The 14,643-nt window shown below is 34.5% G+C and overlaps 1 protein-coding gene across 1 annotated transcript in view; it reads left to right on the top strand.

Annotated features, from left to right (window-relative positions):
* LUZP2 (leucine zipper protein 2) overlaps positions 1-14,303 on the top strand; it is a gene marked incomplete at its 3' end in the record, with an annotated part of 190,675 nt that extends 176,372 nt beyond the window's left edge. The window contains exons 10-12 of the mRNA XM_082761376.1: positions 2,641-2,727; positions 13,407-13,484; positions 14,196-14,303. Of these exons, the coding sequence (XP_082617502.1) occupies positions 2,641-2,727; positions 13,407-13,484; positions 14,196-14,303 (273 nt within the window). The remainder of the gene's footprint in view (positions 1-2,640; positions 2,728-13,406; positions 13,485-14,195) is intronic.
* Positions 14,304-14,643: the final 340 nt, after the last annotated feature.

A 14,643-nucleotide genomic window follows, 5' to 3' on the forward strand; every position in this document is an offset into this window, starting at 1 on the left:
GATTTATCTATATCAACTTATTTTCTCTCTGGTTTCATGTAAGATGTCAGTCTTAGTGTCAAAGCATTATAGATTAAATCTACCTTCATAAAATACAGGAACGCCATATGTGATTCTGGAAGTAAGCACAGAACTTAAAGCTCCAGGAATCAGCCAGAGCCTGGCAAGACATGTTCCTGTCTTCTGTCCTTCTGCCACCTGGTCTTCCTGGTTCTGGTATACTTCTTGGACCACTGCAAGACCATGGCATTTCAATCTAGAAGACGTACAGATGCAGTCAGCTTAGGGTAACCGTATGAAACATAATTGAAGATGATGGTTGTGCAATAGCAGAGGTGTGGCAGAGGATAGCAGAGACTTGATGACTGTCAAGTAGGCACCAGGCATCAAATGAATCAGACCTGTTGCCATTACCGACTTTTGGCTGGTGTCTGAGTAGTGCCCGCTGCTCAAGTGGTTAAGCAGTTGCATGAAAACTGAAAAACATTGTAATTTATTTGTGGAGAGAAAAAAGGTGATAATTTTAGGATGGAGTGCTACACTCAAATATTTTGAATATTAAAGAGGATAAGAATGGGAAATTTTGTTTTCATTTTTCTGGAAGTAGTATTTGAAAACAAGACACTGGGAAAATGCTTCCTTGATGATAGTCTCACCTAAATAACTCACATTTCCCCTTGTTCTGTGGAAATTAGTTCAACGTGCTGAGAAAGCTATGTCTATACAAAGACATATATTTTCTTCTGTTAATAAGGGTTCGAATTGGCTGATTTTTCTGGCCTCCTATGTGGATGTAAAGATGCAGGTAGTCAACAAGTCAGGTTAATCTGTGTATTATATGTACTGTGAATCATTCACTGTGCATACTCCTTTCATTTTCGTTAGGAGGAAATTTAGATTTGCAGAACTGTAATTACTGCAGTCCAAACAGGCAAATAACTCAATATGGATAAAAGATCAGACATTAGATTATATTCATTATTTCACAAAACAATTTTTGTATTTATCTGTTTTGTCTGTTCATCTCATGATCATTTTTCTGATAGTCATCTGTTCTATAAAACTAACAATTCCTCACTGAAGAGCTGATAAGCAAAGAAATATTACAAACAGTAACCTGTGCATTTTTTTTCTCCTGTTCTGCAACACTTTTAAAAGTTCTATAGTCATTAGTAATTCAATACAGTATAAGGGAACATGAGAAAGGATGGCTCAGCATTCCAAAACTCATGTCTGAAATTCAAACTTTTCACAGAGAAATTATTTTGATATGTTCCTTGCTCCCATCCCATATCTGAAACTTAACAAAAACAAACATCAACAAAAACAGAGGATCGTCCATGTTGCTTTTGGAATTTAAGTATTTTCTTGGAATACATTCTAGCAGAATTTTCTGAAAGAACAAGTCATAGAGTTGTGAGGGTTTTTTTTAGCAAATATATTTTTGGGAAATTCTTCTAAATCTCTGCTAAGTCATGCACATTACTATTGTGAGTTCCAGTGGACTTTGAATTAGACCTCTAAATGCAGATAGAAGAGAAAGAGCTTGTGAAAAAAAAAACTGTCATTATCACTATAAGATGAATACTTTCTAAACAAGTAATTCTGCCAAACTAATAGTAGGGTGCTGATACTGATCATCTCATGAAATTATGGTTCATCCAGCTATTTTACTTAGTTTCAGCAGAATATACAAGCATTCATACGCACATTAGAATTTCCAGTTAGTGCAAGTGATATATTTTTCAGATTTTTAGGGATCATTTCTAATTGAAAGAATTCCTTATCATGCTATACCATACTCTACTATTTAAGGCCACAAGATTGTGAAGCTCTCAAGGTAATTAAAAACTACTGAGGTACAAATTTAGTAAAAGCTCTCTAGAAAATGCAGTGCATATTTTTCTCATTTGTGCCTCTTTGAACCTTAGAAGTTGCAGCAAATGTGGAAAATCAAGTGTAAAACATCTAGTATTTCAGTGGAAGGAAATTTGCTGCTTATATGAAGCAATAGCCTAGACTGTAGAGTAACTGCTCCATATAGAAGTCCATTTTGAGTTTAAGGAGGTAAATGAAAGGCATGAAATGGAGAACATTTTGCCAACTCACACTGACATGAGGTCCCAGCAGGCAGAGACTGTAGGCAGCAGAAATAATCTAAAGCAGTTCATAAAATGCTTAAACTCAATGCCTAAATGTGTCCCGGAATCCGCAAGAGGCAGAGAAATATGAGTTTTCAAAATTCTTTTCTTCTTTAACCCCCTTCCAAATCTTTGTACAAAAAAAAAAAAAAAAAAAAAAAAAAAGTAATTTCACTTGTACTGCGTTATTAAGCATTGATCTTCCTTAATAAAATACAAAACAATATACCACCAAGTCATTTCTTGTGTGGTCAGCTTTCAGATAGAAAGTCCTGACATTTATTTATGCAGAAGTAATCCTTTATAAAACAATGATTTAATAAGAATGCATGTTAAAGCATTTTTTTTTAATAAAACTTGATGAAAACGCAGTATATAAAGTAGTTAACAATTTGCAATATCTGATTTTCGTGGTTCTCCTGATTTTCTAATGTGACTTCTATGAAGTTTTATCTATAATAACTGTTTATTTAATTTTATTTTTATTTCTTATGTCTAGCAAAATGCCTCATCAGAGAAAGAGAATCTTCACATGACCTCAAGAAAGGAAGAAAATCAGAGCATCCAGGAGTGCGATTCTCGAGATGTAAGCCAATTTATCCTAGAAATCAGGTTTTAATCCAGATTGTATGAAAACCTTAAATGATTAGCAATGTGCTTTATTTTTCCTAACCAAGCTGACACATATATCATAAGCCAGCTATTTTCTACTTTAAAGCACAGAGGAGTGAATTGTCCTTGTGGTCAATCCATGCAGGTATACTCTCTGGATTTCTGTTAAAGATTACTTAAAAGGACTTGTAGAGCTTTTCAGGGAAGAAAAGAAGTGGGAAAAGATGTGATTTGTTCATGCAGCTCTGTAGTTGATGAGTTGCTGCAGCACAGCAAGATGCATAACATTGTTTATGCAACATTTCCAAAAATAGTTGGGTACAGTTGTCACAGATGCTACATTTAATTAGGGAAGGAAAGGAAAAGAAAGGAAAATAAGAACTTTCAGGGAGCCATTTAGCTTGAACACCAAGAGATGACAATATAATATTGAAAGTAGGTAAGCGCTACCAGTCTAGGCAAGCCACAAGCTTTATTCTTCTCATGACACATCTGACAGAAAGCTAAGTCTTCTGCTTTTAGCAAGTCAAAAATCTCATCCATGCAGCATGGTGAGAGCTGGAACATAAATCCCAATTGCATTTACTATGGCTGCAAATAGAACAATACAAATAAGACAAAACAGGAAGGAAAATAAAACAGAAAAATGAGAGAGAGAATTTATGCTCAGAGTATATTTTCAGTAAAGTAGTTGAAAAAATATTGCACTGCCATGACTAATTTGAAGGTGCAATATAAAAAATAGGGAAAAAAATAAGACAGTCGTAATGGTTCTTGAATGAACTACTGAGCACATTGCCTTCCTCCAAACACAACAAACTTCTGTGGAGGTAACTGGGTAGCTTGCTGATAGCAATCATACTAGCATGTAGCAGCATGAAGAAATGTTTGGAAAACAGATCTAGGTGATTGACCTACCCACTTTGTTGCTAGCACCCAACAAATTGTAAAAAGCTATTCTTATTACCCATTTATTGCAAGCATTAATAATTTATTCAATCATAATTGAGCTCCCCTCTGCCACAACCTCTAGAGGGGGCAGAGGCAAAGAAATTGCATATCCAGAAGAGTGCATAATTTGATGCTACAGCTTTCTTTATATTTAAAGATGAAGAAAATGTCCCTACCTACTAAAATCTGAAGAAGGATATGAAAGAATAAGATTTAAAATTCTGAAGCTGGAGCTAACTCCAAATGGAGGTTGGTTACTGCTTGGGAAAGTTAGGAAACATTTGATGGAATCCAATTTAGTTTAGGTAGAGCTTTGCAGACTGTTTGTGGAAGGAGGTTCAATAATCTTTTTACTGAAGTGAATACTTTAAAACAGCAAAAACGAGAAATTAAAACATTGCTCAACGTGAGAAAGTGCCAAATTTCTATGTCAAACCATGCAATGAAAGACACAGAAAAGATGCACTTCTCCATATAAGTGGGGATTTAATTATTTTGAGTTGGGGGAGAGGGTGTAATTTTTTTGCTGCTACCAGCTAGTATATTTAGCCATTTAGTCAGTATGGCTCAAATTAGTATTTTGAGAAAATGAGAAGAGAGAAAGCAGAGGAAGACTCCAACTGGAGTTAGAGGTCTTGAGGAGTTGAACTATTTGTCATGACTGAAGATAAATTAAACCTTAACCCTATTCCCTTTGTCCTTCTAAGTGCATTATAATTCACAGATAAAGAAAGTAGGCTGTATTTCTAAACATGATTAATAAGATTAAGATTTATATCATTTAATCTCTCAATAATTATTATATTTTAAGACCAATTCTATGTTCTGTGGGACTCACATTTCCATTACATTTTAAATTTCTGAGGTGTGTTAAATCTGTGTTTGACAAAATCTCCTCTTTGTAGAAATAGCTGTAAAATTAGAGAAAGAATACCATAGGGGCATATAAATTCACTGTGCCTTGCTGGGTAATACTCCTTATTGGAAAATTAAGCTAGAAATAGTTTTGTCAGTCTTGTCTTGCCTTTAATTGTGTAGCTATTTTTCCAACTGAAAAATAGGTATACTATGTAATCTTAATAGTTTTATTCTGTTCACATAAGAAGTAAGATTGACACTAATATGCAAAAAGCTGTCTATGAAGTTTCACCATGCTGTGCTTCTAGTGTCTGTTGAAGGAATAGCCCTGAGAGATGAGTTACAAAATCAATTGTTAGGATAGCCACACCTGCAAGCAAGGAAACTAATCAGTGTGATATTTATCCCTAGTAGAAACAGATCTTGCAGTACAATTTTTAAAAAGTCACAGGATTAGTTTGTGGCTTGAGCTTAGAAGAAAAAAGAGGGTTTATAATCTTTGGAAAAGAGGGTGGGCCACGCTGTAAGGATGGAGTGGACTATAAGGACTATAAGGATGTTGCGAGGCTGTGCAGGGACAAAATTAGAAAGGCCAAAGCTCATCTGGAGCTCAAACTGGCTACTGCCATTAAAGATAACAAAAAATGTTTTTATAAATACATCAACACAAAAAGGAGGTCTAAGGAGAATCTCCATCCTTTACTGGATGCGGGGGGAAACTTAGTTACAAGAGATGAGGAAAAGGCTGAGGTGCTTAATGCCTTCTTTTCCTCAGTCTTTAGTGGCAAGAGCAGTTGTTCCCTGGATACCCAGCACCCTGAGCTGGTGGAAGGGGATGGGGAGCAGAATGGGAGCATAATCCACCGGGAAATGGCTGGCAACCTGCTACAGCACTTGGATGTACACAGGTTGATGGGGCCGGATGGGATCCACCTGAGGGTACTGAGAGAACTGGCGGAGGAGCTGGCCAAGCCACTTTCCATCATTTATCGGCAGTCCTGGCTATCAGGGGAGGTCCCAGTCAACTGGCAGCTAGCAAATGTGACACCCATCTACAAGAAGGGCCGGAGGGTAGACCCAGGGAACTATACACCTGTTAGTTTGACCTCAGTGCCAGGGAAGCTCATGGAGCAGATTATCTTGAGTGTCATCACGTGGCATTTGCAGGGCAACCAGGCAATGAGGCCTAGTCAGCATGGGTTTGTGAAAGGCAGGTCTTGCTTGAGGAACCTGATCTCCTTCTATGACAAAGTGACATGCTGGGTGGATGAGGAAAAGGCTGTGAAGGCTGTTCTTGGCTGCAAAGCCAAGAACACGGCACAAGTTCTCACGTACCATTTGTTAGAAAAAGATATTGGGAAGGGAAAAAGAAAAAAATGGGAGCTTAAATGAATATGCTTAAAAATCAGATGTTGCTTAGAAACCTAATATTTCTACAATATTTTCTCAGAGCTTTGCAAAGAGCCTCTAATTGTCTCTCTGGTAGAAAAAAAACAACAACAACAACAACAACAACAACAACAACAAAAAACGTGATTTCTGTCTTGGAAGAGTTACTGTAGTAAAGACTAACTAGAGAAGAACATGCAATATTTCAGTTTTTAAGACAAAAGATAAAGGGAAATGGCAAGTTGTTGGTCTCAAGCAATATTTCATGGTCTGTATGGCTAACCTTTCCTGTAGGTGTTTAAAATTGGCAGTTATGAACATATGTCAATTTTTCTTGTATGCATGTTCAATCTAATTAGTATAGTATACATTGGAATGAATACAGAGGAAATGTTGTTTACAAATAGGAAACAGACAGGACAAATGAAACGAGCTGATTTTTAGTTTAGACACTGCCAACACCTTTGTTGTCATGAAATTTGACATGACTTTTCTTAGCCAGAAGTAGGTAGGATATCCTGTAGTACATCTTGATTATTTCAAATCATCTTAGGTTTGTTCAAGACCATGAAATGGTAACTTACGTTTTATTAAAAATAAAAATAAAAGCAAATAAAAATCTGTTAGATAATTATTATATTTGTTTCTTGGCCTCGCCCAGGTATGTTTTCCCTGTGACTGGCTCCTGAAAGTCTCTGTACAGAACCAGAGTTCTGCAGAGCTCTTTTCCGTGTATCATTTCCCAAAAGCTCTTGCGTTTGTGTTGCTTTTTTTTGTTGTTGTTTGTTTGTTTTGGTTTTGGTTTTTGTTTGTTTGTTTGTTTGTTTTTCTTTTTTTTTTTTCTCCCAAAGGCCAACTACTTGTACGTAAGAATGTACTTTGTCTCTTTTTCACATCAAATACTTCTAATGCATGTCGTTTCAAACCTTCTTTTTGTAGTGCTGAATCCAAACAAGAAATATAAACTATTTCTTGGTTCTCTGTTCTCATCGTAGATTTCTTGCTCTGTGCCCTTGTAGACTTCCCTGATAAATAAAAGCGGTAGTGCTTTTATTTACTGCCTTAATTTCCTGCAGTAAATAAACATTGCATGTTCATTAATCATTCAGTGACAAAGGACACTGAGTATTGGACCAAAATTTATACGTTTCTAAGCAACCACAGAGTTTACCTTCATTTTTCTCTGTCTGTTTCAATTGCAGAGCTCTGATCACATTGTGCTTTCCCATCACTATCCCAAGGGAGTAATGACAGAGAAAAAAGAAATCACTACTGTAGCAAAACTTCAATTATAGAATTCTTGAAACGAATTCAGTAAGTTTGTACCCTAAATGAAGACTATGCAGGTCATAAAAAGTTACATCAATTTATTTTAATCATTCACTAAGTACATTGTGCACTAAAATAGGAGAGGGGTATGAAAAGCTGCACAACTGTATTATGAACACACACGAATACTCTTCATAAATACCATACACCGCATCTTCTAAACAATGTGGGTTAAAAAAGATTGAAATACGTATTTATTATAAATTCATGAACAGATCTTATAAAAGGTGTCCTAGAATAAAATGGAATCCTAACTTTCCTAATAAAATTATTTCCACAGCAGAATGGCATTTTAATAGAACATCATCTATTCTGAGTATATGCAAATTGTTAATGTTCAACTTCACAGATTGGAAAAGTTGTATTATTATGAGAAAGAAAAAGAAAAAAAAAAAAAAAAGTAGGAGTAAAAATATCCATTCAGTTTCAGAAGAAATAAAATATGTCAAAGAAGTATTTACTTCATGTTGTAGAAAGCTAAAAACTTGTGACCCAAAAAAATTCAGTCTGAGGTGCACAGAGTATAAAATTGTTATATGAACAAGTAGACCTTTAAGAGGCATGCAGCACATGTGTGGTAGACCAATGAGCATATGTGGTTATTGACAATTCATGTGGTTATTAACAATTAACAAAATATGTGGTTATTAAGAATTCAAACATCCAAGTAATTACAACATATGATAGAATTTGTACTTCTTGTCTAATGAGGAAATATAGCCTTTTCTTATTTTTAACGTATATTATTTGTTTTGTTTTCTTTTCACTTTTAATTACCCTTAGTGGGAAAACTTAGCTACTTTTAGCCAAGTTTGTCTTTTAAAGGTTTCAGGTCATTTGAACCAATAATACAAAACATACAGAAAGATCTGGAGACAGTAATTTATCTGAAGCTAGTTCTAGTGAGATATCTCATCTAAGCATAGTCAAAATTCAATGATGTTAAGCGTGTTTTCTTCCCGTGTCGATTATGCTGGTTAAAGCTAATCTGTACCATCCTAACTAAACAATTCCTCATGCTCCTTCAGCCTATATCCCAGATGGCACTTTGCTGATGGTAGTGACAGTAGGAATGATACAGCTGAGCAGCACCTTCATCATGTTTCTCAGCTGACCTGGCCACAGTATCTGGATTTCTTTGTATAGAACTAGCTGATTACTTTCTCCTCTCTCATGCTCTGCAAGCACATCCCGCTTTAACACCTGCTGAAGCTAGCAGGGGGTATAGTGATGTGAAGGAATGCTGGAGCTGAAGTGTTTGGTCTGCTCAGTCTGTACATTAGTTAGTGATACCCTTTAGCAGTGGTAGAAATATTTACTTGATTTCCTGTCCACTTGTGGTAAGTGGCATATGAGCAACAAAAAGAATTCTTATTCGCTGTGTCGATACAGTAGGATACCCTTCCAGTTACATTGTTCAGCAGTTTGCAGATGAAATTGCATAGTTTAATAGCCTAGGGACATGCTGAATTTTAACAGGCTTTCAGAAATTTCTTTTTAAATGAAGATGCACACTTGGCTGACCCACCTTTATAATTTATACATCCAGCTGTGAACCTCTCCTGCTCAGCTGTACAATTCACTCGGTAAGCTGAATACCATCACTTCTGAAATTTTGCATACTTTACTGATCAAGCTGCATATTTTATAACCAGAATTTCATATAAATTCACTTAGCTAATAAAATCGTGTAGTAAACTGATCAAGATGGAACAATATTCCCAGGCATATGCCCCACCCGAATTATCATATCTTGTTTAATCTCTCATATTGCTGTTGCAGATACTTTTTCCTGTTGCATACACAAAATGTATTGCTTAAGGCAGAATGCAGTTGTAGTTAGTGTTGTTCAGAATTCTTGCTGCTTTATGTTAGAGCTTTTAATATTAAGTGTCCAAACATTAGTTTTTTCCTTATGTCTCATGATAAAAATACAGCATGTGTAATATAATGAATATTTGTCTTCAGAATAAGCCCATAATTATAAATCATTTGGCAGATATACTTGAAAAATCAGTGACAGCAATTTAATGTCAAGGCAAATAATATTTCCACACATAAAATATAAAGATTGCTGTGTAATTGATTCATGAGTGAAATTCTGAGATCTGTCACTAATGGTTGTATACGACATATTAACTGTGACCATTTTTTATTAAAATAAAGCAATATAAGGGAATTGGTAGAAAAAAAAATAAAAATAGAGAGAAAATGTCTCAGTAAGCTTCAAAGGAATGTATATATTTTTTTTTTTTGTTTCATTGCTCTTCGATGTATAAAATCATTTCAAGATTTAGCCATAATTTACTTAATAATGATATACTTGAATAAGTACTGGCTATGATTACAAGCAATGAAAGTTTTCTTCCTGAATCTAGAAAGAGGCAATTGTTTCTGTGTGCACTTGCTAGGGAAACTAGGATTAAATGTCCTTGATTGAAAAGTTTTCAGGTACTGAAGAAAATAGATAGAGCAGAATCCCTCTTCATCCGATGAACCTCTGATGACAGTCATGATTAAAACTTTAATAAACATTGAATATAGCTGGATGAGGAAAACATTATTGTGATGAGGAAAACATTATTGTGATGAGGAAAACATTATGGCTCCTTTCAGCTAGGTGATGTATGCACAACTGATATGCTGAAATCTTGATGCAAAGCATGGCAAAGTCACAGTATCTATCTAAAAAAATAAAAAATAAATCTAAAATCTCATCTTCAGAAAATAAAAAACCACACTGACAACATTTCAACACTTTTCCTTTCTGAAAGCAATTACTGTTTGGTTTGTGTTAGTTTCTACCACATCAAACTATTATTCTATAATACTGTAATTAGAGTTACCTCTCAAATGTGATGGAAAGAGATGTGCAGATGGGACAGCAAACAAACAAAATCTTCATAATATTCAGCATACAGAAAACTAATCCTCCTGCCCCCTCCCCTCCCCCCCCCAAAAAAAGTATTGTTATTATTATTATTATTTTAATCTATATATCACTCATGGCTGTGAAAGATATTCTAATAACTTGGTTTATTATTTTCTAATTTGTTTGAGGTGGACTCAAACAGTAGTTGATTCTGTATGTATTTATATTTGTGTTTGTGTATGCATACAGGTATATACGTATATATATACGCACATATATACAGGTATATATGTGCGTGTATATTCATGTGTGTGAATATGTGTGGTGGTGTATGGAATATCTGTTAGGCTGTTTTTAACTCAGTTTATGGTTATGATGGGAGATGCTGTCTCAACTTTTGGAACTCAAGACTTCAAACTGAGAGTCGGGGCTTACACAGCTCATCCGTAGTGACTGGTTACAGTCCTGGCTATTGTGCTGCTGTTGACAGATGGTGTATTGAAGGTTATTACGATGCTCAATCTGTAATGAATTTGTTAATAATATGCAAGTTTTCACAATTCAAGGAATCAACAATTAATGTTTTGTATTTTAACAACAGAAAGATATAGTACTTGCTTTACTTAGAAAACCATTTCAGTCTACTATCTTTCCAACAGTGATCCATACGGTGGGTTACTCAAAAGGAAAACACTTGTGAGTGGAAAAATGTGAGATACTAGAAACATGAATCTCCTCTTCTTGTTTCCTACCAAGAAGGTCCTTGTTACCTGGCCTATGAAAAGAATCCGAAGGATTAGTCATTAGAAAATATTCTTTTTAACATTAGTGGTTTGGTTTTTGGTTGGTTGGTTGGTTGTTTTGGGGGGGGGGGGGGGGGGGGGGGGGCGTGCGTAAAGCAATCTTTATTTCTTTATGTCTTAAATGTTTTTCCTCCCCTATTTTTAATAATTTCAGCAGTTTTTCTATATCCTATGTATAGGATACAGATTTTCTATATCCTATATCCTATGTACTGTCTTGGTGAAATAAGTTACCTGATAATTTTTAGTATATACAGTTAGAGTGAATTATGGATTAGTAAAGGACTGTATATTTCCTTAGTGTTATTTATGTGCTCTTTACACAGACTGAACTGCTGTTCCTTTTTTGACCTGCAACATCTTTTACCCTCAGACTGTTCACCTGCAAGTCTCTGGAACCTTCACATTTTTCTAAATGTGACTAAGCTGAAAATGTTTTTATCTAGCTCACTAGTAAATATAGCAAATACATGTTTTGCCAAGACCACACATTTAAGATTTTGAAATGTTAAAAGCTTACTAAGACTTTCTATTCTGTCATCTCACTCTTTAACCTTTATCTAGAATATAAGCTACCAGTTAGTATTTTATTTTATTTTATAAAAGGAGTAGATGCTTTATCAAGATATTTTATCAATACTACCTGATTATTCCCTGTTCTGCGATGTTCATCCTACTGTTATTAGCTGTTGTGTATAGTGGGGAAAAATATGAAAAAGTACCACCACCATAAATCACTTCGATTGCATCATCTCCAAGGCTCACTTTAGTAGCTTAAACTTGACTAAAAACACCCTGAAGTACTGTGAAGTCTTTGACAAAATCAGTCTCTTCACAAGGTTTTGGGAGTGAGGCATCTAATTCCCCTCCAAGTAGTTTTCTTAATAATACGTTTCATGTTCATATTCACACCTGTTTGTAGATCAACTTTGTTAGAGGCAAGGGACTATCAGAATTTCTCAAGTGAAAAAACATAATGAATTTTCCTCCCCCTTGTCAATCTCTTACTTTTTAATTAACTTCAATCTAATGTCATTTGTACTGAAAGGATATTTATACAATTTCTTGATATTTAATTTGCATGAGAGGGTATTTATTTTCAGTGTTCTCTGCTGAATGAGATAATTTTTATCCTGCTGTGATTTACACTGCTATAGGATGAATTCAGACTTATTTCCCTTTTTCTGAAGAAAAACTGTCCAAGTAAAAAGTCTTGAAAAACATATCATGTAGAGACGTTTTTTTGTTGTTGTTTTTATTTGGTTTTTTTTTGCTCTTCTGAACACACAGGGCCTATTCTATCCTAGATTAATATTATCAACCATAATCTCAGAAAATACGTATATAAAAGAAGTTGCTGAAATGTCATTAAGCTATATTACTGGTGAATTTGATGCCTTTTTTCAACAATACATCTGAATATGTCTGATGTGTAAAAATATTAAAATTTGACCTAGCTTCAAAAATTTTCCATTTATGCTAAAAAGGAACCATTGCAGGGGAAAACCTGCTAAAGTTTGAAATAAGCAAAATCACTGATATGTTGTAAAGAGTCTTCATGACTTTATTTTTTATTTTTTTTTAATTTTCACTATATTTGATTGGATAATTTTTTATTACCAAGTATAAATTTTCCAATCTGAGCATTGCACATTGGAACTGCGTTCTAAAAACTGCAATTTTAAAGGAATGACCAAAAATTATCCATATTTTACTGTATTTCACATTTTAATTTCTTCACCTATAGTGTCATTAATCCCAGTCCTGAAGGACTTGAATTTAATTTCAGTAGAATTTTCAGCACTAATAAGACTTAAGTCTTATAATGAAGATTTACCTAAAACTTATAATTCTCTTTGGTTTGCAATCTACTGTGTAATACTTCAAGCTTTTTATTTATATTGTTCAAATCCTTTTTCCCTCATATTAAAAAGCATATTGGCAAAGAAAATGACATTCTGGCTGGAATAAAACAGTGATGAATCTGACAAGCCTTTCTATACCTTAAGAGTTCTCTGACTTCCCCATTCAATAAGCTCAACGTGTGATGTATGCAAGAGATGCAGCAGTTCAGACAAAAGAACAGTAATAGAGGAGTCCTGAAGTCTAATGCTCTTGTTCAGTTCTTGGTTACTTTTTCCTCACTTACAATAGAAAATTGTAATTACTAACCTGTTTTAAGGGACCACTGTGGAATAAACTTCGCTACTGATGAGATTTAAACATGAGGAAAAAGAGCTATCTTAGCGTTAAATTACTAAACTTTTACAGCCACATAAGACTATGTAGAGATGATAGGAGAAAGGGACTCACTTGGCTACGATAACTTTTTGTTCTATTTCATCTACTAGGCTACAAACAAACAACCACAAAACCCACTGTGAATGTTCTAAGAAAACACAATTTTAGGAAAAAATCCAAAGTAATTATCTGTGACATCTGTATTGACAGGTTGGCAAGACATGTTTGGGGAATCGCAATAATTCAACATCTCGTTTGAAGACAGCTGAAACAGACAGAAGCTTTCAGGTATTCTGTTTCTGAGAAGTTCTTGTGTTTGTATTAAAAGGTCTTGTAAAGCATACAGTTACTTGTAGTATATATGCACATTCTACTCCAATGCTTCTGAGATAGATTTGTTTACTCAGTTCACAGACTTTAACTCTGACAGATTTCCATTCATTTGTTCAAAATGGCTCCTGGATATTAACAGTTTGCAAAACTATTTAATACTCGAAGAACTGAACTAGCTTAGTAGTCAACTGACATTTCAATAATGTGATGTCCACAGCACTGGGAAGGGGATGTTATCAAAACAGTGCTACATCTGCAATTATGTCAAGATGTACTCAGAAATCTTACCAATGCAAAAGTTGGTAAGAGTGGTAAAAGTTGGTAAGAGTTGGTAAAATGTGAGTTGTACTCCTGTGCTCTTCATTTGATAGACCAAGGGGGAGGAAAAAAAAAATAAATCTCATGATTATAGTGCAGCATCAGATTGGCATTGTCAAAAATTGTATTCTTCATTGTCAAAAATTAAGTATACTTTCTTAGTAGAGATCAGAATTCTTCTCTAGACACTAGCAAAGAATATCATATTCTGTTGTGTTTGATATATCAATTTAACAGAAATACAGCTTTGTGCAAAATTGTTATTGATTTTAAAAGTCCTGTTTTATTTGCTTATCTGTGTTCATTTTGCATGTGCAATGCTTACACTGATGCTATTTTCACCTTCAGCAGAAGTTGCACAGCCCTCCGTGGACTAAACCTGAAGATAAAAAATCATCTGAGAGAAATGAGAAAAAAAATGAAGAATCAGTTAGTACAAAAGAAAGAAAAATTTAAATGCTACTAATATACATGTAATAATGCTCATTACTTGCTTTCATGTTCATATTATTTTTAGTCCAGAGGCATGAATAGTACCAGGTTTATAAAGCATGCATTTTTCACTATTTTATGAATGTTTGTAAATTAGTCTAGAATAGACCAATTAGTACCTTTCAGCAATAATCCAAAATGGATATTTGAAGAAATGCTTTGTAATACAGTCCAGTTTTTGAACTATTATTCTACTTGATTAGTAATTGCATATTATAAATTAGTTTCTTTGTAAAAAGAAATTACCATTCTCAAGTATTTTCTCAGTCTGTTCTATTTCATGTACATTTATGGCAAGTTAGGT

Source organism: Aythya marila (assembly GCF_965140915.1).
Source record: "Aythya marila genome assembly, chromosome: 5".
Classification (NCBI taxonomy): Eukaryota; Metazoa; Chordata; class Aves; order Anseriformes; family Anatidae; genus Aythya; species Aythya marila.